Source organism: Artemia sp. Qi Xiang Cuo, chromosome 16 (assembly GCF_049724085.1).
Source record: "Artemia sp. Qi Xiang Cuo chromosome 16, ASM4972408v1, whole genome shotgun sequence".
Lineage (NCBI taxonomy): Eukaryota > Metazoa > Arthropoda > Branchiopoda > Anostraca > Artemiidae > Artemia > Artemia sp. Qi Xiang Cuo.
Window position 1 is genome coordinate 27721534 of NC_142809.1, and position 27835 is coordinate 27749368.

Sequence of the window (27835 nt, forward strand, 5' to 3'; positions counted from 1 at the left end):
ATAGAAATCGCATTTAGGGCGGGAGCAACCCTAATTCAATTTAGATTAGCCAAAATTTGACTATAATTATAGCCAAAAAATTAAACAAAAAAAGAATAAACAAGTACATCTTTTATTTTTCAGGATATTATTTCCGGACTAAAAGCCCGTACTATTTCCTTAATCCTTACAACTTTAATTTGAAAAAAAAAAGTTCGTAGCGTGCTACTTAAGTGGCTTACATAAGAGGGCTAGGTGGTGATGGCTTAATAAGAGAAGTAGCCGTATTTATACTACTTTGATAATTTATGTTTAGGTTCCTCAGCAAGTTGCAACTAAGTTCAGCGATGAGCACAAGACCCTACTGCAATCATTTTTTGGGTCTCGAAAAAAGACAGAAGATTTTCTGTCAAAAACATCCAGATATAATGGTTAGTGTTGCTTATGGTGCACTAGTTGGAGTACGAGAATGCCAGAACCAATTCAAAACCGAGAGGTGGAATTGTTCATCCCCTGAAAAGGATACATCAGTCTTTGGCAAGTCATTACAAAAAAGTAAGTGAATAGCTAATTGATGTCAGCTACATTTCCTTCTAACGTGTATCCTGATGGCATTACTACTATCAGGTACATGTGAAGGGGAGAGGAACAGGGCCCAGCTCTCTAGAAAAACATAGATGTTTGAACTCTCCTTTTTGACAAATTTCCCTTTTTTGCCTTCTTCAAATTTACCTCCACTCCCTCAAATCAGGCTCATACACGGGAGGGAATTAAGGGCCAGACCCCCGCCGAAATCCGATTTTTTCGAATAATTGGGCATTTTTTACTCAAATTATTATGTAGAGAATTTTTTTTTCTCCTCCCCCCCCCCCAAAAAAAAAAATCCTGCGTATGTGCCTAACCTAAATAAAGGACCCGGAAAAACTAATACTCACGTCCCTGGTAATGATTTCTGGCAATCTATGTATCCAAAACCTCATGCATTGTGAGAAAACAACCCCAGTGCAGCTATAACTTGAAGCAAATAAGTTATGTAGGAAATGAAGGTTTGCATAGAGCTTGAGTTACAACGAGTGGAAAACTAGAAGTCTAGGGTTTCACAACCACATATTTCAACAAGGTGGAGGGGCGAACTCCTTGGAAATTCTCAATTATTCCACATTATTTCCGTATATTTGGATTGTTTTCTATTTCTTTAGACCAATTCCTACCAACTGGAATGGGTTTCGTGCTGGTTTGAAAAACAAAAACAACGAAACCAAGTCATTTAAATGTCATTGACCGTTATTTTCAGAGAACATCCTTGTAACTGCAGAAAATTAAGAGTCAACCAAGTACTTTGGGGACAAAATGTAAAAAAAAATACAAATTGACTTGGTTAAATTGACTTCTGAAAGGATGCACATAACTTAACCTATTTTTTTAAGTAACAAGTTCTGGTTTTGATGGCGGTGACATTTACGTGCCTTAAATGTGACAATTTCGGTAAACACACTTCATAAGAAACCAAAGTACCAGCAGAAAACCAGATAAAAATCAGCCGACGCTTGTGAATTTGTAAGCTTATATCCGCTGATCTCTGCGGAAGCATGTAATAAACAAACGAAGGTATCCCTTGTGTAATAAACTTCTTCATAAGCACTTGCAAACTCTTGAAAGAGGTGAAATCAAATAAATCAAGGAGTGGGTTAAGCCTTGCTAAAAAGCCGACAAAGAACCGTCTTCCTTAAGGACTGACACCTTTGAATAGCTAAACTTTTTATTTTACAACCAATCCGTCGTCTGGTTTAATAACGGAAATCACTACCTATAATAAAATCTGCCTATCTTATGTTAAAGGACAAGGCCGTATCTACATGCAGAGTTTGATCCCCCTCAGGGGAGGATCCATGATTTTTTTAAGGGGGAGGGGGTGCAAAATAAACTGATCCGATAAACTTGCGTTAGTAGCAAGTTTAATTAACGCAAATTTGCGTTAATTAAGTAAATTACAATACTTTAGACGAAGTTAGGGGGTGCGCACACCCTCGCCCTCCCCCTGGGTCCACCACTGGCCCCCCCCTGGAATTTTTCATTAACTCGTAAAAACGTAAAAAAAATGCATACAATTTTTTTATGGTTTATAAAGTTATTTTGTAGAACCCCCCGAAAAAACACCCCCATCCCCAGCAAAATCCTGGGTAGGCTCTTGTCAGAGGGTATTTTAATTTTTATGCAAATTAATAAAACTACAAGGAACTGATTTGGTGCTTTTGTTGGTAACATTTACAAAATGCAACAGTTGTTTTCATAGTGCATCAGGCCAACCATCAAGGGCCAAACGGAAGGCATGTTCTCCCCAAATAGGGTGGGTGGAGATCATAAAGATGAATTTAATGGAAATTGGAACTTCCTGGGAGGGTGTAAATTGAGAGGCCACCCAATTTACAACACCCAGCTTGGTGTTGCGGTGAGTTGTTGGTAGAAGTAGTAGTAGTTTTTTTCGTGGCAATACATCGACTAGATTCGTTATGAATATAATTATGAAGTGTTACACAGTGGGAGAGCCGGTGTAAGCTCAGACTTAAAATGACAAAAATCGTATATGCTTACGACCAGTAGTGTAAGAATTTTCACTACAGGCATATATATAGGAATTTGCTTGTGGGGAGGGTTAAAAGCACACAAAAACAGCAGATCGCTTGAAACTATCAACAACTTCTGGACGTCTCTTTCGAGGTCGTCCTCCTCCTTCGTTCAAGCCAGCTCAACGAGATAAATTTAGCATTTCTTTATTTTGTCAGAATAATTAACAATACTAATTGCATAGCATAAAACAGTTAATCCATAAACTAGCAATTACATTTTCAATAAGATCTAACATGAATCCAACAAGCAATTATCTGGTTAATTTTTGTTTTAAATTACATCGTTAAAGCACAAAATAGTTCTTCTCAATCGCAAGTCAACGGTAAAAGGTAATGTCTTATTAAAGTTCTAACCTCCTCAGTTTTATTATGTGGGATGTCACAGATTAGAAAAAAGAGTATTGTTCGATTCCAGAATTTAGTTTAGAAAAAAAAAATATGAAACAATAAACGAATATAGACATTGTTCAAAAATAGATTTTTTTAAGCTAGCCCCCAAATCCAGATAAAACAGTCGATATATTGATTAACCAAACCGTATGCTACCTTTCTACTCGAATGTCGGAAACATTCAGCAATTGTGACAAATACCATAAGAGTTTACATTACTTACTTGTACTTGTGGCGGGAATTAGGCGTTTCCACCTCGCCCGGCATCGATGATCTTGGAGACCTTCTTGGACCATGTTGAGCGATCTTCTGCCAGCTGCTCTGCAAAAGTAAGCCACTGAGTTGACCATCTGTGTCCGAACTTTCTGAATTCCCGATAGGTTCAAGGTCTGATTTGGCCAGGTTCCACCAGTTTTTCCTCTGTCCTCCTTGGCGTCTCTTCCATGAGCTAATAGGCTCGACTAGAAGTATTTGGCGAGGCAAGTATTCTGGCGGCTTCCGTAAAACATGGCCCAACCATTTCAAACGGCGTTCTTTAATAGTGAGCGCAACATCTCTCTGAATATTGCACATTCGACGTAGATCCGTGCTGGAGATACGGTCACGCAGCTGTATTCTGAGAATTCTTCGCAGACAGGTATGCTCAAACACCTTCAGCGTATTCTGATGCTGTAGTTTTACCGACCATGTTTCGCATCCGTAAAGGAGAACGGTGCGGACTAGTGCCATGTAGATTCGCACTTTCGTTCGGACACTGACTTCGCGGCGATTCCATAAGGGTTTCCGAAGGGAGGCAAAGACTGTCTGCGCTTTCTGTATTCTCTGTTGGATATCAGCGTCGGAAGATCCGTCAATACATATTTGGGAGCCTAAGTATGTGAAACAGTTGACTTTTTCCAGTTGAACTTGATTGACAGTTAGTGTGAATGGTCCTGTGTCGTGGTTAATTGCCATGAATTTCGTTTTCTCTGTGCTGACTTTCAAGCCGATCAGGTCTGTCCAGGCCACCACGTTGTCAAGCATGTTTTGAGCTTCTACGGGTTCTGACAGGAGGCCAACATCATCTGCATAATCGAGGTCAGTCAGTGAGAGATTCTGTCCGATCTGAACTCCTGGATAGGACGACAGTGCATTTTCAAGCACCCAATCGACGCAATAATTGAACAGAGTCGGAGAGAGGATACACCCTTGTTTAACTCCGAACTCAACCAGGAATTCCTCAGTTTCTTCACCATAGACTCGAACTCGGCTCACTGACGAGTCATAGTATGCCTTCATCAGTTCAAAAAACTTCAGCGGCATTCCGTCATTCTCTAGGATCTTCCAAAGTTTCTGGCGAGTGACCTGGCGGCAATGAAGTCCAGGAACATCAAGATCAGGGGTAGATTGTACCTTTCAAACTGCTGGATAATGAGGTGAAAAACGAAGATATTATCAGTACAGCCTCTACCTGGCCGAAAGCCGACTTGATTTTCTCGGGTTCTTTCCTCCCTTGCCCCTTTGAAGCGGTTCAAGAGTATGATCCCGAATATTTTGACCGCAATGTCTATAAGACTTATTCCGCGGTAATTTTTGCATTCGGTTTTATCTCCTTTCTTATAGAAGGGGAGAATGACTGATGTCTTCCAATCTTTTGGGAAAGAATTGGTCCTCCACACTTCTTCGAGAATGCCATGGAGCTGTTCAGTAGTGACCTCAGGGCATTGTTTGTACACGTCCGGGGGGAGGCCGTCTTCGCCTGGGGCTTTGTGGTTCTTCAGGGTCTTGATCCCTTTTAGTATTTCGGCTCTGGTCGGTGTATCCAGCTCGACGTCGTAGGGTTCTTTAGAAACGGCAGGTGGGAAAGCATCAGGGGCGGATGATGGGGATGGGTTTAGGAGGATCTGAAAGAGATCCTTCCATCTTGCTAAGCGCTCCTTCTGACAACTGATGATTTTTCCTGATCTGTCTTTGACTATTTCTGAGACAGCAGCTTTCTTACCAACGGACTCTTTCAGGATCTGGTAAAGCTTGCGGGTATCATGTGAGCGTGCTGCTTTCTCTAACGACACGGTAGCATCTTCCCACATTTGGCGGCGGTCCAGACGAACAGAGCGTTTTACCTGTCAGTTTACATGCATAACCTGTGATAACCTGTTGATATATTGAGTTCAATCACTTTCAAATTACGGACCGTAGCAATATGAGATGAAATAAAATTTACAAATATTTTTATCATATATATTTTATAAGGTTGTGAACTAAATTTATAATGAAATACATGTTATGAAATAAACCTATGTTACATATATACAGAAAAAGTACATACTTCTTGTATGTAAATGAAATAAAACATAGTTTAGATGCATTATTGAATCTTTAACTGATCTTTTGTTTCCTTAGTATATCCTCGTTTTTTGTACATACTTCTTTGTTCCTAGTGAGTCTTACACTTTTCTTTGTTTCTGTTTTATTCATCACCATTTTGCATTAATATAAAATATTTTTACACCTCTGCCAAGATGCAGTTGTTCAGAGTGCCCCTCCCCAATTTATGACTTATATTATCTTACGTTTTAAAATAAATGTTTCATTATTTAGATAGAGGTTAGAAAATTTCATATTTTTAATTGCAAACTTTCAACTAACGTGTACTGTTGCTTTAAAATGTTTAATGAATAATTGAATGCATATTCCAAAACCATGAAGTTACTAGTTCAAATAATTTTCCAAACAAACATCTACATTGAAGTGAAGCCCTATATTTTCAAGTACAGAACGCTACCACGCCTATATCATGTAGCGAAGCATAGCAAAAAGTATTCGATTTTTATGTCTTGTTGAAGAGCATCTGTAGCCAAATAGTATAATCATTAAAAGTAAAAATTAAATAGAAGCTTAATAAATAAGCAACGGAGCAATAAATGTAACGTCACGACACACTCATTAAAGACTTTTTAAAAATTTAGAGATGAGAGATGGAGTGTAAGATCAGGGCAAATCTCAAGCATTTTTTTTTTGGGGGGGGGGGCAAGAGGGGTCAATATCTGGATAGTCAAAGGGCATGGGATGTATAATATTTTTTATCCACATTATTGGGGGGACAACTGCCCCCCCCCCTTGCAACCCCGAACGACGCCCCTGTGTAAGATTTCACTGAAGTTTGGACACCACCGAGGCCTGTAACAAAAATGGGGATTCCAAAACGCTCCCTAACAACTGAAGAATCCTTCTCACCCCCTGTAGTGCCCGTAATCTTCATACACTTTGCTGTCTTTTGCAGGTTTGACAGAGGTGGTTTAGGGGGAGAGAGGAGGAACTTGCCCCAGGGGCAGAAATTTTAGGGGTGCAAAATTTCACAATCTGTATACATTTATCCAACATAACGTATAAAATCTATACATAATCTATAGAATAATCTAACATTTATATAATTTTTGAAGTTTTATTTTATTAAAACAAATTAGAGAGCGAAGTTGGCAGTAAGTGTAAGCAAATTGATTCAGAAATTTTTTTCCCCATATCGTTTCTCATATAAAGTAAGAAAAGTCAGATTTAAATAAATCATAAATTTAGTTAATAAATGACAATTTTGTTAAAATTTGATCTGAAAATTCTTGGGAGACAGGGGGGGGGGGTAAATAAACAAACAGAGTAGTTTAATTAAATATATTTTGTTTTTACAGTTGGTAGCAGAGAAGCTGCTTTTGTCTATGCCATAAGTTCTGCTGGAGTGGTTCACGCCATAACTAGAGCATGTTCAAAAGGTGAACTCTCAAATTGCGCCTGCGATCCTCGAAGAAAGGTTTGTGAAAAGCTATTTTCCTTAGAATCGTATTTTCCTTGAAATTTATTTTCCTACCAATTCTCGGGTATGCCCCTTGTATACATACCTTGTATAGATACACATACCTTGTATATTATTTAGATTCACAAAGATGATTGGTATACCATGAACAAAAGCAATTCAATTTTCGTCATATTTTAATAGAAAACTAGTCTTTCTAGATAGCCCCAAAACCCTAGAATGGGCTTCAGACTAATTCTCCCACCCGCAAACTGGAGACTTAGAAATCCTCTCATAGCTTTATGTTTTTCCCTATATAATTTGCCTGTTTCGAATTCCGTTTAAAAATTTCACTCTAGAATGTTCATCCCCTCTTAGCGTGTCCCCCCTCCAAGATATAAATTTCTGTTTTAATGCTTGATACTAGCTTATTCACTTCAGTCTTTTCAAAAACATCGCTTAAACTAAGGTAAATAAAATTTAGAGAAAAAAAAATAACGAAAGCAAGAGTACAGCAAGGCTCAATTCAATCGTTTGGTAAGTTAAATCTCCTCTCAGCGTCTCCCCCCACCCCAAAGAAATAAATTCCTGTTTACGTGATTGATACTAGCCTATTAACTTCATTCTTTTCGTAAATATTCCTTAAACATAGGGGAATAAAATTTAGAGAAAACAAAATAACGAAAGGAAAAATACATAAGGCAGAATTCAATCGTTTGGTAAGTAAGTTAAAGGCTTGAAAAATATGATTTTTAATTTAAAACGCCACATTAATCATGAAAATTATGTCTAGGTACATACTTATTTCCCAAATATTGTACATTGACTTTAAATAAGTTAATCTGCATTGAAAAATCTAATTAGACAGGTTCTAGCTTAAACCTCGTTCACAGGTACGCTCAATTATACATCAATTTATAAGCATGTTTATTTATTATTGTGGTGGTATTGGTGATGCCGGTTGGATTTTTTTTCTTTTTTTCCCCTTTTTCTCTCAGTGATTTGTTTACTGAACCTCCCCCGTGGATAACCCTACTTTATAGGGATGGTAGTAAATTTTTTTTTATATTAGTTATGTCATTTGTTAATAAATCCTTCATTATTTTAAAATGTGTGTGAATTGAACGCAATTGGTTGCATGCCCATGTTCAGCCAGTATGCTATTTTCTTCTCAGTGTCTAAACTTTTTCGAATAGGAGTAATTGACACTAATTGTTTTTTTTTTTTTTTTTTTTTTGTAAAAGGTAAGCAATATTATACTTATTTTTCTCAACATCTCTTTAATACAGACAGGCATTGTTTCTTAAATCCACAAGATTAAGCCATAACTAACAAAAAGTTAATGTAATTTTTAATCGCGTGTATTAGATGTAAAATTTTTTAAGCCTATTTTATACATTTTTCTTATTTTTAGTGCAGAAACACTTGATTGAGTTAGCTTTGTATTGATATTTTCTCCTTACTAAAAACTGAAAAGAAAAAGTTTGCCTATTGAATATTTAATATGTTTTGCCCTTTCAAGCCAATTTTATCAAACGTAAACCTAAATGTGGCTAAGCATTTGGCTTCTGAATGGCTCACATGTCATGCAGCGGAAACATTTTGCTATATAGCATAATACAATGCGATTTTTCTAGGGCATCTCTTCTGACAAGAAGGGTGAATTTGCATGGGGAGGCTGCTCCGACAATATCAAGTTTGGCATGGTTTTTTCCCGACGCTTCATCGATGCAAAGGAAAAGCGACTCCGAGATGCCCGAGCCCTTATGAACTTACATAATAATAGAGCTGGAAGAAGAGTAAGTATTTTTTTTTATTTCATTACTCATATCCAGGTTTGCCACCACGGTCAGCTCCTAAAGTGCTACATCTGCCCAAACGTGCGCGCTACACAACAATTTTCAGTGCTACAGCCAAAAAAATTAATGTGATAGTGCTAAAATAGCATTTTAGCGCTACAGGTGGCAATACTGAGCACGTGCTGCAGTACTTAACATAATGAATAGTGTTGAAACAGTACTTTCGTGCTATAGGTGGCAACCCTGCTCATATCTTCTCTTCATTTTATCATTTATAAATCTTCAAATGAATGTCGACTGATAATAACTCTATGGCCTCAATTTTTTCAATAGAACTCGCATGTTATTTCAGAAACATGCTACAATTTAAGTATTGTAAATATTTAGATTAATATACTTCGGCGTTAGACTTGCCCAAATTCGTCATTTTGTTTCGTACATTTATGGTCTTGCCAATCTTGACAGGCCAAATTCAGTTTTTATACAATAAATATAAATATTAAATACAAGTTGCTTGTACCAGAAAAGTATCGTAATCATTACTTTATTTTGAAGTTTTAGCGTTTTTTTCACTGGGGTGGGGGGGGGGAAGTCAGGCTCTTTTTGAGGGGGAAGTTAGATCTCTAGATCTAACATAAACAATTGTGTTTTCACTTCTGTTAATTTACGAATTTCTTGTCAGAAGAAGTAGTCATTAAAGTTTATACCAGAGAAATTACCCAAAGACTTGCCCAAATTCGTCATTTTGTTTCGTACATTTATGGTCTTGCCAATCTTGACAGGCCAAATTCAGTTTTTATACAATAAATATAAATATTAAATACAAGTTGCTTGTACCAGAAAAGTATCGTAATCATTACTTTATTTTGAAGTTTTAGCGTTTTTTTCACTGGGGTGGGGGGGGGGGGAAGTCAGGCTCTTTTTGAGGGGGAAGTTAGATCTCTAGATCTAACATAAACAATTGTGTTTTCACTTCTGTTAATTTACGAATTTCTTGTCAGAAGAAGTAGTTATTAAAGTTTATACCAGAGAAATGCCTTTTCTTCTTATATTTTTAAAAGACAACAAACAAAACGTTCAATTTAAAAAGAGATTTTCAAAGTTAGCTCCAGGAGTTTTCCAATTTCGCCAAGTCACCTAATTATAACAATATATCCTACCTATCTCGAATGTCTTTGATCTCCGTGAGCGACAGTATAATGAGCTAAGAGTAGAATACTAGCATATTACACACATTTTAAGTAATTAGGATGGCTTCGGAGAAGGGGACCTTAACGTCTTTAAAATAGACGGTGAGAGAAATACCATATGCTGTAAAATATTTAAAAACAACATTGAGTCAAAATGATTTTTTGATCTTGCATTTATGAAATAATTTCACCTTTTTTAAAGCAGGGAAGAAGTTAAGTCTCAAGTATTCAGGTGTCATTTAGACTAAATAACAAAGCATACAGCAAGGAAAATTCAAGAAGTAGATTCATTGCTGATATTGATTTTAACTGTTCCAAGAACATCCAGAATATTTTGATGTTTTATTTTATGTGCTTGGGTTGTAATCTACTTTTTCGAATGGATTTTCCAAACTGAATGCCAAAATTCATACCACAAATACTTAATTTTGGTGTTAACCAAAAGTAAAAACACACACATATATGTATATATACACACATATATATATATATATATATATATATATATATATATATATATATATATATATATATATATATATATATATATATATATATATATATATATATATATATATATATATATATATATATATATATATATATATATATATATATATATATATATATATATATATATATATATATATATATATATATATATATATATATATATATATATATATATATATATATATATATATATATATATATATATATATATATATATATATATAATATATGCAGTAAAAACCACGCGAACAGCATCGGAATTTTTGCTTGAACTTTTCTGACACAAACGTAAAAGTGTACAGGCTTGTTAATATGCAAGGGGGTTTAACTTGCAATTGCTAGTAAGATTCTATCATTTATTTTGTGTTCTGTTACGGTAGTAATTTTCTTCTTTTTCTTTTTTTTCTGAGCTTTTGAAGCTTCCACTACCTTTTCATTTATCAGGTAAATAGAACGGCCCTTCAAAACCATAACACATTTCTTCTATAAAAATCAATTACTATTATTAGAAGAATTCAATTGAATTGTAAAGTAATTATTTGAATGTGAAAAAGTGTATTTCATAACTAACTCGGAAAGTAGATGTTGCAAAGGTCTGATGAATAGTTATGGAACACCTGATTGAGGAACTGAAGCTGCAGCTTCCTGATTGCGAATATTTAATCAGGAATGCTATTTCAGGCTGTTCAAGAAACTACTAAATTAATGTGCAAATGTCATGGTGTCAGCGGCTCATGTACAACACGAACTTGTTGGAATGCATTGCCAGATTTCCGAAAAGTTGGATCTATTCTAAAGGTAAAAAAATCTGTAGATTTTAACGATTTATGTGAAGATACTTTTAATGTCTATGGCTTCGAGATATGAAACCCAAGGACCAAGAATTTAGATTGATCGTATTTTACTGATGGGCCCGGATTTATAAAACATGGTCACTTGCTTCTTTTATTTGGATTTTTTTTATGATTTCATTTGCAAATTTTTTAATTAAATTCAGTATGTTTTTTTCAGAAGCGCATCCAGGATTTTTGTTCGGGGGGGGGGGGTTACTAATTTTTTTTTAGGGGGGGGGTACATAAAAAACCTCAAACAAGCATACAAAATGTTTTTATGTCCATTTTTGTTACGTTTTTACGAGTCAAACAAACATTTCGGGGGGGAGTTTCAAACCTGGTAATCCCCCCCTGGATACGGCCTTGGTTTTTTATTCTTTTGCTGTATTTCATATATAAACTTATAGTAAGTACGACCTGCCTTGTCCTCGCTTATTCTCAGGACGCTGTGTTAATTTTTTTTTGACCATTTTTCTTGATCCTGGACAATTATTTGAGGGTATTTGAGTGCCTAGTTTTTTAAGTATCATTAAAAGAAGCAGTTCTTGGCTTTTTTATACTCTTCTTTTACAGCTAAAAATGTCTGACTTTTTTATTTTATTAAATTTAAATCAAATTAACGACTTATTAAATTTAAACAAATATGCATATTATAAGAAATTTAAATCATATAAACAAGACCGTATCCAGGAGGAGGGGTAGGGGGTTTGAGCCCCTCCCCCAAATATTTGGCCGACTCGTAAAAACGTAATAAAAATGAGGATAAATAAATTTCTTATGTGTTTTGAGCTTTTGAAAAAAAATACCTCGAAAAAAATCCTGGATACGGCCCTGCATATAAATTATAACGGTACTAAAACCTAAAAGGAGCAGAGATTAAAATGAAAAATCATATCAAAATCAACATGAGCAGAAATTACTGTAAATAAGCGCAGCGTTGTCGCCCCTTAGTGTCATCTGAACTTCGCTGAAAAATCCATAAAATTCTTACATTGAAAGTCTTGGTTGGCCAATCGATTTTGTATGCATTTGAAAGGATTGGATCCAAAAGGCAGAAACCATTAAGAAAAATTTTCTGCATGGTAGACTAGTAAAACTAAAAAACTTGCTTTACTGATATTTCCAATATTCAAAACAGGAAAATTGAGCAGTAAACCGATTTTAGAGCTACTGTTTTTTGTTTTATAATAAGAAATTTTTCAAATCTATTTTATTTTCACTAAAATGCAAAAAAAACAATAGTCTTTTGTGGGTTCAAATGTAATTAAAATCATAACTATTTGTGGAGATTTCTGGTTGTTTTAGGTTTGACATCTTATAAAAGATAATTCTTTCTCTGTTCCAAGTTTGAAAGTTGTTCTTAGTTTTTTGCGACAACACTTTTATTGATATTTTATTTTTTAATGGATATTGTTTTTGTATGTGTTAAGAGTAGCGATGTTGGCTGAAGTCAACTTGGCTTATTACTAAAGATGGTGGATGCAGTGACGATGTTAAAAATAGAATTGCCAAGACTCAGGGCGTTTTATCACAGTTGAAAAAAGTTTGCAATAGGAAGACAAGTATGCGGACATAGATTAGAATACTTGATGCTACGGTAATGACTGTGGCCAAGTATAGCTCTGAAACGTCGGCGCTCCGAAAGACGGTAGAGAAATAGTTAGATGTTTTCTCGATAAATTGTCTACGGACTGTTTTGGGTACCTGTCAGACTGACCGTATTAAAAAAAAATGCGTTTCTTATTGCTTTCTAAGGCTATAATGAGAGGAAGGTTAAGATGGCTAGCACACGTTCTGCGGATGAAGGATGCTAGATTGTCAAAGGTAGGAAAATGGCGTCCTTTTTGGCCAGCCATCTGGGGCCAAACGAAAAACAGGTCATCCCCGAGTAGGCTGGGGGAAGGTTAGGGGAAGGATTTAGGGGAAATTGGAACTTCTTGGGAGAGTGTAAAGAGGGAGGCTTTAAATTGACTGGGATGGAGAAGTGTGCGTAGCTGTGTTGGCCTCAGGTGATTTGATGCTGCAGAGGGTTATTCGTTGTAGCAATAATAGCAGTAGTAGATCTTGGCTGAAAATTCTATTAATGAAAGCAAGCAATTTTAATCATAAGTAGAAACGTGGTTGTAGCAGTCCTAGTGGGATAAGTCCCGACAGGAGTCAAAGTATTAGGATCAGTCGTCGTATGACTGCCTTAGTAGTAGTTGTGACAGAAATAGTCCTTGTCATACTAGTCGCGGTTCAATCATGGATAGAAATGAAAATCATGACATAGAAAAAGTCGTGGTAGAAGTGGTGGTCGCATAATAAGGATAAATGAAATTAATTTAATTAGCGCAGTTGATATTTAATAATGTTTAATTTTAACCTCTTCTGAAATGGGATATTTGCATAAGTTGGTGGCCTTGCCCTTGCAAGGATCATGTTTGCCTGGAGGTACGCGTCTTAGATTTTTTGACCATGCTGATTTTTATGGATATCTTGAACTTTTGATTCGATGCCACGTGGGACTATGGGGCCAAACATGACATTAGAAGGATGATTGGCTACCCTTTGATCAGTTTCGTCAAGAAAACTATACGAAAAATGAAATAGAAAAGGTATTTTCCCATCAAGATAGCCTAGGCTATTTCCATAAGGGTAGCTTTTAAATTATTATCATAATTTAAACCTACGGCAGTAACTTCTTTTAGTATTATCTTTTGAAAATAATTCATTGTATATAATTTTTACATTTTTCAGACAAAATATGACACAGCCCGTGAAGTAAGCGTTAGTGGCTCAGCGTCCAGCTCTAGTCTAGTATCAATAGACAAATCAAGACCATTATCTAGGTCTGAACTTGTTTACTTCGAAGCATCTCCAGATTATTGCGGTCCAAACCAAAGCTATGGTATGTATTTTACTGAAATTCTATATTATAAATCTCTAACTATACCAAATTTTTTATTGGTGAATATACATACATACTATCTTTATAAACGAGCAATAATTGTGTATGTATGTATGTATGTATTTTTTCTCGTAAACAGCTCCATATTTTTTCGGAAAAATTAGCATCCTGGGATATTCTGGCCTAAAAACAATCTAAAAGGGTCAGAAGTTTGAGTAAATTCGTTAAGAACCTTAATTTTAGGAAAAAAAATGCGAGTGACGTCATTTTTATATTAATCACTATTGTAACGGCGTTATCTCACATGTCGTACTTACGTGGAAAAGTTAAAAATTTTCATGCATGTAGAAGTGAACATTACATTGCTTAAAGAGCAAAAAAATGGTAAATTCAAATATATTTTCATATATTTTTACAAGGAATTACAACAATTTATAACCTTAAAAAAGAAAACAAAAAGTTTGAAGCTTAGTAGAAATCGTTGTTAGAAATTGAACTTGCGGTAATAATCGAATGTCTTTGAATAGATCAGTATTAAAAGACATTCAATTCCGTAAAGAGCAAAAAACAGGTAATTGCAAAAATGATTGTATATATTTTAACAAGGGATTACAACAATTGAAAGTCCCTAAAAAAGAAAACCAAATGTTTGAAGCTTAGTAGAAATCGTTATTAGAAATCAGACTTACTTTATTAATCGAATATCTTTGAAAAGACCCCTGTAGGAAAAGACAGCAAATTGTCTGCGGGTAGTAGATAGGCGACAATGAGAATCTATATATAGAAGCCTGCCGCGTGCCAAGTGCCGTGGCCCGTCGGCTGGTAATCGCAAAAATATTTGTATATATTTTGACAAGGGATTCGAAAATCTTAAAAAAGAAAACTAAAAGTTTGAAGCTTAGTAGATATCGTTGTTAGAAATCGGACTTGCTTTAATAATCAAATATCTTTGAAAATGCCGCAATATGAAAAGACAGCAAATTGTCTCAAATTTCCTGCGGTTAGAAGACAGCCGACAATGAGAACCCATATATAGGAGCTGGCCGCGTGCCGGGGCCCGATGGCTTTGTCGCCGGGCCCCAGCTGTATATATACACGTATATATGCGTGAAATATATGCATATTTGATATTAGACCCCAGAAGTTCGACTTGTAGGCAAAAAGTACTTTTTGTGATTACATTTTTCAAAATAGTAAAGATAAAAAAAGTAAATAGCAAGAACAAATATTGGTTTAAAAAGAAACAAATGATATAATTAATTAAATAAGAAAAAAAAACGGATGATGGAAATTGCGAAGCTCAATTATCGCGCACGCTTAGTTTTATATCAATAATCGATATACAGGCAAAATCACTTTCAACCAATCGTAGTTTTTTTTTTTTTTTTTTTTTACTGAAAAAGAGGGTTCAAAAATATGGTTTAAATCTGAAAAAACAGGCAAGGTTATTGGATTACATTCATGCGGTTCAAATTACACCAAATCAAAATGAAGGTTCCATCCATTCATGAAGGTTCCATCCTGACTGAAGATTTCACACCAATGAAGAGTGAACACACCACCGTTCCCTAACATCAACATGAACCTGAGATTATCATCAGAGAAGTTAGTTCTAAAATTGTTCTTGGAGTATTTTATCCTCGAAAATGATTGTTCTCACAAGTATGTTGTTCCAAAGATTGAAAGGTACCGTGATGCAAAAGCTTTGACATTAGGAAAGTCTTTCTTGGGCAAACCTGATAAAAACTCAAAAGTCCTTCTTTGAACTTGTCACCAAGGGGTTAATTTTCTTGCAGCTCAATGACCACCAGCTGCAGTTTACCTGAGCAACTAGTCACATCTGCTTCAAGTGGATTTTCAAACAGCCTCATTTCTTCTGCCTTTGAATCCAAGTCAGAAAACCACTCCCGAAAGTGCCTCTGGAGGTCTTTGGTTTTGCATGCAAATGGTATGGGTATAACTCAGCTGTTGCTTCAGTCAACAGTCCATGCACTTCTGGAAGTGCGTCAAGGTTTTGTGTATAGGCCAGGAACTAGGTTTCCTGGCCCGTAATGTCTGCATAATAAGCAGTAATGTCTGCAGCAAAGAACAATTTCCATACCCGCTCTTAATCCAACAGTAATGGCTGCGACTTACCTTTACTTTCTAGGAAGTCATGTATTTTCTTTCCTAATTCAAATACTCTACTCAAAACTTCCTCATAACTTAGCCATGTTAGTGCTTTGTAATATGGTGAATCTTGCGATTCTGTGTCTGTACCCTTCAAAATTTCTCTGAACTGTCTATGGTTGAGCCCATGTGACCTAATTAAATTCACTGTCTTCACCACAGGATTAAATACACCCCTTATATCCATATATTTAGCACACAGAGGTTGCTGGTAAATAATACAGTGCAGGAATACTGGTTGTGGAATGTCTTTCTCATTACTACGGCCGTCACGTATGGGGGGGTGGGACCCCCCCCACCCCAAAGTTTTTTGTCACTCGGTAAACAAAAAAATCGATAAAATCGTGGGGCTTCGCACCGCGATTTTTCCGACGCTGCTAAAAAAAAAATTTCAGTTCAATAAAGACCACGCGAATACTGACATGTCATTTACAGAAACTTTGAACTTGGTCGGTAAACGCAACAGTTTTACCGACTCCTGCCATGATTTTATGGAGGGTGCCACAATTTCCATTTGGTTAAATAATCAGCATTAAAATAGTAACATGTATGTACCGAAATTTAAATTTCCGTTGGTAAATGCAGCGGTTTTACCGACTTGTGCAGTGACTTTATTTATTCGAAATTCAAATATATTGTATTCGAAACGGACATTATTCTAATTATTGACAAAAAACACTCGGTAAAAATGACCAGCCAGTCGGTAAAATCTCTAGCCCTCCCCTAAAGATTTTGGCTAGTAACGACCCTTCTCATTACACATCTGATTCACTTTTCCAACCAAGCCTTCCTTTATGCCACTCATGCTCTTTCCTCCATCAACAGTCAAGCAAATGAAGTTAGTCCAGTCGAAGTTACAACAAGTTAATGTTTTTTTTTCAATTTATTGAATATATCGTCTCCAGTAGCTATGCCATACATGCTACGTGGGGAAGCAAACTCTTCCATTAGAGGGCGCTACATCATTTCTTTGCATTTGAAAAGTCAATGAAACGATATTCTCTTTTAAACGACCTCCCCGGGCCGGCGCATCCGCCCCGCGGGCCGTAGTTTGGGGACCTCTGTACTATAGAATGAAGAGCCACCAAAAACGAAAATATTGAAAGTAATTCTTGCTTCAGGGCGTCTTGTTTCAGATTAACTGCAAGCAATGCTAAAATTAATATGGCCTTGGGTAACTTTAAGTTATTGAATAAATCCATATTGATAGTAAATGTGCTAAATGATAAAATCAATTTGCGAATGACCAATTGTACCATTTTCTCCTAAAACTGTTCTATTCAAAACAAACATGAATTATATGTGCTTTTGTCATTTTCCTTATACACTAGGCAAAAGAAATTAGCAGCATCCATTACCATGTTATAAATGATAACACGTGGTTACCGTGCAAATTATGTAGTTGTGGGTTGTGCTTTTTTCTTCTGTTTATGCTCTGCCTTACTCTTTTACTTTGCATCACGGGTTATCAAGTAAACAAACAAGCATGGTTCATTTCTCTCATTTGGCTGATTTTCTTTTCTCAAAACAAAGTTGAAAAAAGGCAATCCTGACAACCAGCCCCACCTTTGAGCAAGTGGTGTACAGTATGGAGCGCCTAGATCTAAAAAAAAGTGGCAGTACTAACCCCGAAGAAGGCTGTTCGGACCTTATACGTTTTTAAAGATACACTGTAGGGTCTCTAGTACACTTGGGTCTCTTTTGAGCGGAAAACCATGCACACTAAGGCCTTTTTGGAGCGCCTAGATCTTTAAAAAAGAGTGGCAGTACTAACCCCAAAGAAGGCTGTTCGGACCTTATACGTTTTTAAAGATTCACTGTCGGGTCTCTAGTACATTTGGGTCTCTATGGAGCTGAAAACCACAAGCACTAAGGCCTGTTTTCCAACATGCAGCTGTTTGGGGATTCGCTGGAATCCCCTTCCCACAACATTTGTCTGGGATCACTAGTGGCTGTTCGACATGCTCTATGGTATCGCGTATAACGTATCGTGGTATGTATTTACACGTGCAGGGATTATCATAGAGCAAATATATACAGGGGTCGGCCGCAACGAGGTGCGCGAAAAAAGTGACTTTAGTTACTTGAGGACACCAAAAAAGTGACTACTCAGAAGCCGTCAGAGCATAGGCAGATGGATTACAAGGATCCCAATTACTACCATAAGATCATCACTGGCCTATGAGAGCCCAAGAAGTTATGGACAGAAACGGTGAAATCTTTATTTTTTAGTCAATTGATTTAATTTACTTATACAAAACGATAAAAAAATAAGCATCTGCCACAACTAGGTATAACCAATCACTGGATATTATGTCATCACTTCTTTGACTTTTTTGAAAGACAATCAGTTAGTTCAGATTTCCTCTTCAGAACAAGTACTTCAACCGATTCAACATTATCTGTCCTTTCCCTTTCTTCAGAGCGAGCTTTTAATGCTGCTTCCAGCATACTTTGAGCAACAGCAATATTCAGGAAGTCCTTTTCTTCCGCAGCTTTCTTCAACCATTCCCCTGCCTCTCTCAGAAGGGTATTGCCTTTTTTCTTCTTCTGCTTAACCATCTCTTGTTTTTGTACAATGTCTGACTCTAGGTCCGCTATTTTCTGCTTCGTCCGCGCCATCTCCTGGATCTCTTGTTCAGCATCTTTCTTCTCAGCTTCAAGCTTCTCTCTCTCTGATTCTTCCTGTCTTCGCTCAATAAGGTACAGGTCATAGCTGGCTCTAGCTGATCTAGCCAGACAAAGCAGCTTCTTTGTGATCAGCACATGCTCTGGTCTGTTCTCATAGTCACATAGCGCATCCACAACAAAAGCCATAGCATTCGGTGCCCACCCTTCTGTACGCGCTTGAAGGTAAGTCATCAGCAGCCAAAGCCAGACAAAGCCAGACAATCATCTAGACACTCATCTAGCCAGACAAAGCAGCTTCTTTGTGATCAGCACACGCTCTGGTCTGTTCTCATAGTCACGTAGCGCATCCGCAACAAAAGCCTTAGCATTCAGTGCCCGCTCTTCTGTACGCGCTTGAAGGTGACTCATCAGCAGAGCTGACCGAGAAAATCCTCTCGCTACGTCTGCACTTCCATGACAGAGCGACATAGCTGCCCGGACGATCCAACCTAAGGACTGATATTTGGTTTCACCAGATGGTGTCTTCAGTTCCAGGATCTTTTGCCAATAGCTGTCGATTCGAGTACTCTCCTTGGGTGGCGGCACGGGATCTGACTGTAATAACAACCATTCTCCCTGGACTTGCTCGATGCCCGTCTCGAATGGAAGTTCTCTCGCGATGTGGAGGATATCACTGCAACTCGCTCTTTGGCAATCTGGACTGGGGGCTTAGACAGGCAAGGCTTCGAAAAAACTCGTTGTTCACGGGGCATTTTGTCAGCAGGTACTGTACAGCAGCTTTGATATGCTTCCTGATCCTCAGGAAAAAAATTTCCTGTCTTTCAGAATAACTTTTGAAGAATCTAGGTCAGCCAATGAAGAAACAAGGGTTGTTGTAGGTAAACATCTACAGTACAATCTGAGCCTTCAAAACCACCAAGGATCCAGACATTGACATCATCAGCCAGCACAATCTGTCCAAAAAGAACTGTGCATAACCATCTCAGCTCAAAGTGTACCACATGAATCAACAGCTCCAGTCGTTAAAATACACCAGTAAAAGCGGTGAAAATTACTGCAGAGCTTATAATGAACTCAATTTCGGCTTTCATTGTTTGCTTTTTTAGCCAACTTACAATTTTCAAATATTTTGCATTTGACATCAGGTACTTCAGACTATTTTTCTTTGGCAAGAATTCTAGGAAATATTCTGTCAATGCAGGCCACTGTTCGATCAAGCGGCTTGCTGCTTCCCTTATGGTGAGCGATCTCGTGGGGACGTGCTTCACAAACTTATGCTGAGGTACTTTAACTTTCCACTAGCATTGGATGAAATTCTCAGAACGAGCTTGTCATCTACTGAAAAAGTGGTAGACAGCAACTATCATATCAGAGCACTCCTCCCCAAGTTCTTGCAGCCCTTCCAGGAATGCATTATGCACTGCATGAATGTTTCAGGTTCCAATATTCAATATGCCTTTTGAATACCTTTTTCTCTTTTCTGAGTCTACGATTGACCACACTTTCTTATTGACAGCTGGGCCATCACTTGCAAGCATCAGCAATCTCTCAAATGAAAGTCCTTCATCTTCAATACTCTGTAGAATTTTCTTACTGGTTGCATGTCCCATATAATATGTCTGAAGATGCCAAGTAATAACCTGTTTCCGCTCTTTTGACCAGTATTGAAATCTTATTTGGAGCTCCTTTACCCCACCATTGTTCGTTGTTTCATCATATTCCAGCACAAAGTCAGATTTCTGGATGTCTTTGACTAGAATTTCTCGAAAGTACGGATAAATAGCCTCCGTCAACAAGTATGTCATTTTTTTTAGCATTTAACGAGAAGCCTTCTGGTACAGCATCAGGGAATATTGTTCAGAACACCTCGGCAATATGATCACACGAAGCTGCAGCAAAAGAACTAGCAATAGTCTTTAAAACCCAAACTATCTCCGCCCTTGACGCTGCATCTCGCTTGCAGAGCATTTCCAGATTATTTTGTGGTACGCTATCGCCACTCTGTGAGTTTGGGTGGTTTCTGGTTGGAGCTGATGCAGGGAGTCTCAACTGACGCTGGTTTAACATGACAGAAGCATTCTTTTTGTGATCTTGCGTGACTCCATGTTGAAGAAGGGCCTGGAACCCTTTCTGGCAGCTGAGTGTCTTTTTACAAACTTTACAATAGAACGAGCTGTCATTGTCACTCCCTTTTGTGCACCACTCTTTCACTTTCTGCCCAGCGCCGTCTTCCCTACTGAGTCAGCTCTCCAAAAATTTTGTCTTGCCCATTATTTACAGCGACCTGAAATAAGAATGGGTTTTAGGACGGAATTCGAAAACACATAAAGCTAATACAAATACAAACTGACAAAACCAATGAAAACACGAATTTAATCTTACATTTTGACGTCCTCAGACCTGTGGGCATGCATGCCTTTTGCAGGAAACGGTCTAAAATCAAAGAAACTGGCTACTGAAAACATAAAGAAGGAATCTCGGCCTAACTGTCCATTTGCTAAGCAACCAGGCAAGAATGGATGCTATGTGAACCAACAGCCTGAAAAGAAGCATAGGCAGTTATGGTACAGTATAATTAATTCAATCAATCATCTTATTTGCAAGAGCCTAGATTTTAACACACATACACTAACCACGTTTATCACAGCCATAGACATCGTGCGTGTTGAAATATAGTCCAAACTATCAAAAAAAGACTTACCTTTTTTATGAATTATGCCACAGTCGACAGTCAACTATAACATACTGTTTCAGCAAAAAAATTAGGTCCGAAACGTCGAAAAAGTGACAAATGACAGAAATAGTGACAAAAAGTGAGAGGTCCCCAAAAAAGTGACAAAAGTGACAAAAAGTGACTGCGGCCGATCCCTGTATATATTAAAATATAGAATAATAATTTGCATATGTTTATTAATTTTTTGATATCATAGAAGTATTTTATCATTTGCAACTGATCAAGCGTATTTTGGCTGCTTTGATATTTAAGTATCATATCCAAAAATAGGGTGAGAAAAGATAAAATATTCCCCCAAAAGCTTAACAACTTCGTTATTTTTGCTTTATCAGAAGGGATGCACCTAACCCTCGTTCTTTCAGCAAGCACGGGTCCAGAGCCTTAATTTGAGAGGGGTGGCAGTGCAAAAAGGAGAAAGTGAAACATCCCTCTCCCCCTTCTGCAATTTTATTTAATTGAATTAAGGCAGGGTTTGCTATCCACGTAACGTAACGCAACGGGAGATCAACTGGCTCACTTTGCCGCTTACGCAGGGCATTGGGAAACTTAGTCGAGGACGTAATTGCCACTAAACGTCGATATCCGTCGGCCAATCAGATGCGATCCCAGTCAAAGGGAAGGTTACACACTCGTTGCCTATTACATTTGGCGAGTTGTAATATTTTCGATTGTTCTTTGATACCGTCACGGTGTTGTAAGTTTGCAATATAAGATGAATGGGTAAGCGTCTGGACACCAACGTGAAAGGCTCCTATAGAAGCAGGACAAAAAAAATATAGAAAAACCTTCTCTAAAGATACAATGTTCGAAAACGCACCCATTGTTTAAATGACAATGTTTGAGGATAAGGGGGTTATTTCTAATGTTGTTACCGGTACTTTTGGCTAATTTACTCAAAAACAAAGAAAAAGGGCAAGGAATAAGAAAAGGCATAGTCAGTTGGCTGGGGAAAAAGACAAGCTTTGCTGAGGCTGCAAAACTTATCCTAATCAAGGTGAAAAGTAGACGCGGCAAAAGATTGTCAGAAGAGAAACACAAACTCTTGAGCCAATTTGATTTTTGTCCAAATTTTTTTCTCTATGAGACTAGAAGAGAACTTAATCAGGCTCAGAATATGATGTCAAGAAAAAAAGGACAAATGGGTAAAAGGGGTGATAAATGGTGCTAGTATACCTAGCCATAGCAGCATGAAATGCACCCTCCAAAGAATATTACAGCTCAAAGGATCTCTTTGAGGTACGCCAGAAAGGATAGTTGGCCTTATGGTGCCCTGCAACGGGTTTCACATGTGAGAAAAAATAAGTATAACCAGGTCTCATACCAAGGGAGATGTGAAATATACTCACTTAATTATTGACATAGACTTGGTTTAAAAAATCGTGGAGCAAATTTTCCAACTCCCGATTGGTAAGAGGTAACATATTCTTATTGAGTCTCTCTACGGTAGGATGCTAAGCCGATTGACATAAAAAAAAAGATATAACCTTGACCCTTATAATAGATGTCAAGCAGGTATCTTCATCACAACTCTAAGCTATTTCAATGCCACCAAATTAACCAGACATTAGACATTTATAGTGTTGGTGAAGGAGTCTTTATTTTATTCAAGCTCAGTGATGGAAAAAGAAATTGTTCTATTTGTACGTATGTATTACGTACACTTCATCTGTGTCACTGTCCAATCTTCTTGTCTTGGATATGCACTCCCTTGGGCTCTCCCTAACACCACAGAAACGTTTCAGTCTTGCGTTTATAAAACATACCGTCTTTGAACACTTTTATTACGTTGATATATTTCATTGTTTTTACTTCAGAAAATGATCGATTTTTCAGTTTCGATTTCTTGTATATCTTGCACAATAGTATAATTTAGGAAGGAGTCTTAAAAAATCATTTGGGGGGGGGGGCACCCCCCTTGTGTCTGTGCTTGTCCTGCAGTAAACATTAGAGCGGTAGAATCGCTTTTCCACCCCGACAACTTACTGCTAAGATGTCCTCAAGGCTTGGCTGCGTCATTCTGCGATAGTATTTGCAGCAAATTGACAACATTTTCCAAAATCACACTGTTGTAAAATTCACAGTTTCGGAGTAAAGCCAAAAAATTAAAGACTTCATTTTTCTTAACTCGCCTTTATTATAAAATCAAAATCAAGACAATAAAAACCCTTCATTCCTATTTCAGCACACATTCCAGGTACAAAAACGTGAAACATACACACACATTCCAGGTTGTAAACCGTAGTAACTTCACATTAACTACAGAAGTTACTTCAAATTAACATCCACTGGGAACAGTTGTACTGTAACAAAGGGTTTTTCAGGCTTATAAGGCATAATCTTCAGAAGTTTCAATTGTATAAATTTCTGTTTTCACTCTAATAATGTTTTCAATCTGATAGTATTACTATTGATGATAATGATACAGATTTACTTAAATAAAGATGGACATTAATTATCTTTAGAAAAAGTTACAACAAAAGTAAATTCAAAGCTACTTCTCTGTCGTTCCAGCTAATACAATAACATCAACTAGAACGGAAAACTCAGTTTTTAGGAACTTTTAGTAACTTCTTGTCAAACCTGAAAAACAGCCATTGACTCTGTTTTGATACTTATTTTCTTCTTCAAGGATCATTGGGTACTGGTGGACGAGCTTGTCACAAAGATTCTGACGGTCCAGATAGTTGTGAGAGCCTATGTTGTGGCAGAGGATATGATACACACCGAGTTTTTGTCACTGAAAAGTGTAGATGCAAATTTCAATGGTGCTGCACAGTTGAATGTGAAACATGCTCTTCGTGGAAAGAGGAGCATCGATGTAAGCCGGATCGATCCGATTACCGCCCTCGAAGATCTACGCAAGAAAGTAACGGAGGTAGGTTTGCGGATTTAAGTAATTTTTTAAGATTTACTCTAGTCTGCAACAACGTTTGACGTTTGGAAATTGAATCAGACATTTTTGGTTTTTCGTGTCTTCTTGTCCCATATTTATTATGTTTTTTTCCAATAATTAGCTATGCATAAAACTAGTTTTTGTACAATTTTTGTTACTCTGAATAAATACTTGTACAATAAATATTATATTTTCAAATTCAGTTTTGCCCTATTTTAACACAAAAGCCTAGATATAGCAGTATAAAATTGCATGTGAAACTGGATACAATTAAATATGCGGGTATGCATTAATAATAAAAGAAATAAAAGGAAAAAAGCTCTGCGGCTACATGAAAAAAGCAATATTTTATTGAAAAATACCCTTTTTTGATATTTGCATTGAAAGAAATAAAAAAAATTACCCCATAGATCTTCAAAAATACGCTCCCCTAACCGGTATTTTCGAGAATTGGTGCTACTGAAACAAATGCAATACAACAACACTTAATTCACTGATTAGCATCAAACATCTTTTTTTTCACTCCCACTGACTCTTCAAGTTAAATTATACTGATTACGTAAGCAAGTATGACAGCACTAAACCCTTAAGGTCCAAACGGACGGTGCTGATCTCCGTTTCGTGGCCCTTCAGCCAGGAAGTGTAAGGGGGGCCAGCCTTCCTGTGCTTTCGCACACCCTTCTTGCTTACCTTCCCCAAATTTCTCCAGGTACCCATTTAGGGCTGGGTCGACTCTGGTTGAGCTTACAGAGTCACACCACTGACCCCCGGTCCTAACCAAATGACCGGCCACGCCAGGAATCGAATCTTGGAAGTTCATCACATCGAAGGATTTAGACCATGAAATTTCGTTTATTTTTTCTCTACTAGGCTGTACTCGACACACATTAAACGCCCTATGAATGCCAAGATTACTTTTCTCCGAGGGTTTTATTCTCATTATTTTATATTTAAATAGAATTCAGTATATTAAAGGTGAGCATTCTTAATTTGCAAAAAATTCTTAGAAACTGCTCTGTGGGAGAGGGGATCAGCCTATGAGCATCATTTCAGGGCGTGTTTTCTGAACCGCCCAAAAGTTGGTGCATGAGAGGCGAAATTTTTTCTTCTCTTTAGAGCTTAATTCTAATCTAAGAAAATAAGCAAATTTAATGATTTAGGTGAGACATCCACACGATTATTTTTATATCATCGTTCCTAAAGAACGACGAAAACCACACTGCCTTTCCATTAGAAAACCTTAAATGAATAACCTTAATTATTAGAAAAACCTTAAATGAAAACTTCGGCCATAGATACAAAAGCCCTCCTCAGCAAAAGATATATACAAATAAAATAAAATAAACCATTACAACTAAAATTAAAACAAGGTGCATTTCACTTTAAGTTTTATTTTATTTGTATGTTTTGTTGAGGATGGCCCTTGGAATAGAACCGAAATGTTCATTTGAGGTTTGAGGAGGTTTCTCTGTCTTAAAAATTCCCTATTGTTTCTAATGATCGTACCAAATGCCTGTGAATATTTGGATGCAGCAGTCCCTGTTTTCAAGACATATCTTTTAAACACTGGTTGATAATACAGACTTTGCGTTGGTTAGGTTTAAGACTATTACCATATTGCGCTATTAAGCGACGTGCAATTTAGTCCGCCCACTATAAACTGCGTATCTTTTTTTAATTTGCTGACCGGCCCATTTTTACCTTCATTCAGTTAGAGTTTAATTTCTATTACGGCATTAATTAATAAATTAATCTGATTAATTAATATGATTTCATTCATTTATCTGATGTCTTTAGTTTGCTAAGAATAAAAAAGAAAAAAAAACTGCGAATTTTATTATCTATTAACTAAAAATCAGTTCTTGTACTAAAATCCCCATTAATGACACTTTAATTTCCAGATGCTGATTTAAGCGACTTGAAATGGATAAACGAAGAGGAAAATGCAGATGCCAAAGAATGGTTAATGAAACGACTTTTCAGGCCGAAGAAAAAGAATACTCAGCTAAGCCCCGATGAATTGTTTCGATTACAACACAACGTACCATTCGTGAGAACTTTGGAAAATGGCGTAACTTCCTCAAGTACTAGATAGCAATGTGATATAAAAAGTTTAAGCATCATCTGTGATTTTTTGTAGTATAACAATGTTCTATATGTTAATATTTGTTCAGAAGTACCTCAGTTTCATGTAAATATTTTTGTTGTACAGTTTTATCTTTCCTCTTCAAGTGAATTTTCGTTTATTTTCAAGGAGTTGTTATAAATTTATCTAATTACTATTGATATTATGTTCCGTCCCTTTAAAATAAATTAAGTAAATATATTACAGCTAGTATGTTTCTTTCATTTCCTTTCAATATATTTTCAAATTAAGGCAAAAAAAGGCGGCAAGAAAGTTAAAAAGAGAAAAGTTAAATAGTTATATAAAAATATCCTGTTACTGACTATTTTATCAAAATAACAAAAAGCACCAAGTACGGACTCACTTCATTCTTGCACTATCGGTTCAGGACTTCGTTTGACACGTCATGAAAATTCTACAGATTGGGCTTGCACTGAGTCAAGACTTAGCTAATTTTGCAGTGAGTTGCCGAAATTCTGCAAACTGAATATGCTCTGGCCATTGAAAATATTTGGACGTCAGTGTATTAGAAAGAAAATACATACTTCGGAAAAAAAAACTGTCCCTGTTAACGACCGCTTTGTTAAAACGCCGATTTCCTTAATTTCATCATGGAGGAGCTAGCAGCCTACTGGGCGAAATGCAATTTGAGAATTTCTAGATAATGATTCGCAAATTAAACTAGCTCAATCCTATAACTTAAGCTAATCAGACAGAGTTGGTGAGAGGGCTTTAGCAAAATATTCACGAGCTCCTTTTTCGTATTTGAGAGGAAATGAGTCTGGAAAGAGACAAAATAAGCCAGTACTATAAACGTGGTAGTTTCCTGTTAGTTAAAACGCATTTTTCTTTATCCCTGGAGATGAACTTAACACCCGATAAGATAACAATGTTGTTACTGTTTAGCAATATGGCCAATACCATTTACAGGTGGGCTTTCAGATTGAAGAATTGTCGATTAGACAACATGCATACTGCTTGGCATACTATCACAGCATAAGATTTAAGAAACATTTTTTTATGCCATAAACAAAAAAGATCCGCTATTTTCAGTGCTTGTCACGCTAAACAGATTTGTTTTATGATTTTTTTCTTTTTTTAACGTTGACTCTACAATGAACAAATCGCAGAGATCAAGTTCGTTAGTTCGCAGAAACGGCTTTTTGAGGATATGAGTAAAAACAAATTTCGCGAGAATCCAATTGGATTGCTCCTTTTTTGTTATAATGTAGTGACCAAAAAACCCCACCATCTGACTTTTTACTATCGTCAAGTACGCTTTGCAATTTAGTGAGT

At 36.8% G+C, this 27835-nt stretch overlaps 1 protein-coding gene across 1 annotated transcript; it reads left to right on the forward strand.

Moving 5' to 3' along the window:
* The first annotated feature begins 302 nt into the window (after positions 1 to 302).
* On the forward strand, positions 303 to 26657 carry LOC148942742 (protein Wnt-2b-A-like). Its single transcript, XM_089102773.1, has 7 exons — positions 303 to 534; positions 6662 to 6780; positions 8400 to 8561; positions 10946 to 11062; positions 13837 to 13987; positions 24151 to 24396; positions 26316 to 26657. The coding sequence occupies exons 1-7, from the start codon at positions 327 to 329 to the stop codon at positions 26507 to 26509; spliced, it is 1197 nt and encodes a 398-aa protein (XP_088958899.1). The 5' UTR covers positions 303 to 326; the 3' UTR covers positions 26510 to 26657.
* Positions 26658 to 27835: the final 1178 nt, after the last annotated feature.

Excerpts from the sequence above, each read along its gene's own strand:
- LOC148942742 (XM_089102773.1), top strand. The coding sequence starts at position 327 with ATGAGCACAAGACCCTACTGCAATCATTTTTTGGGTCTCGAAAAAAGA. Across the intron at positions 8,562-10,945 it reads ATAATAGAGCTGGAAGAAGA|GCTGTTCAAGAAACTACTAA; the intron begins GTAAGTATTTTT and ends ATGCTATTTCAG. Across the intron at positions 13,988-24,150 it reads CGGTCCAAACCAAAGCTATG|GATCATTGGGTACTGGTGGA; the intron begins GTATGTATTTTA and ends TTCTTCTTCAAG.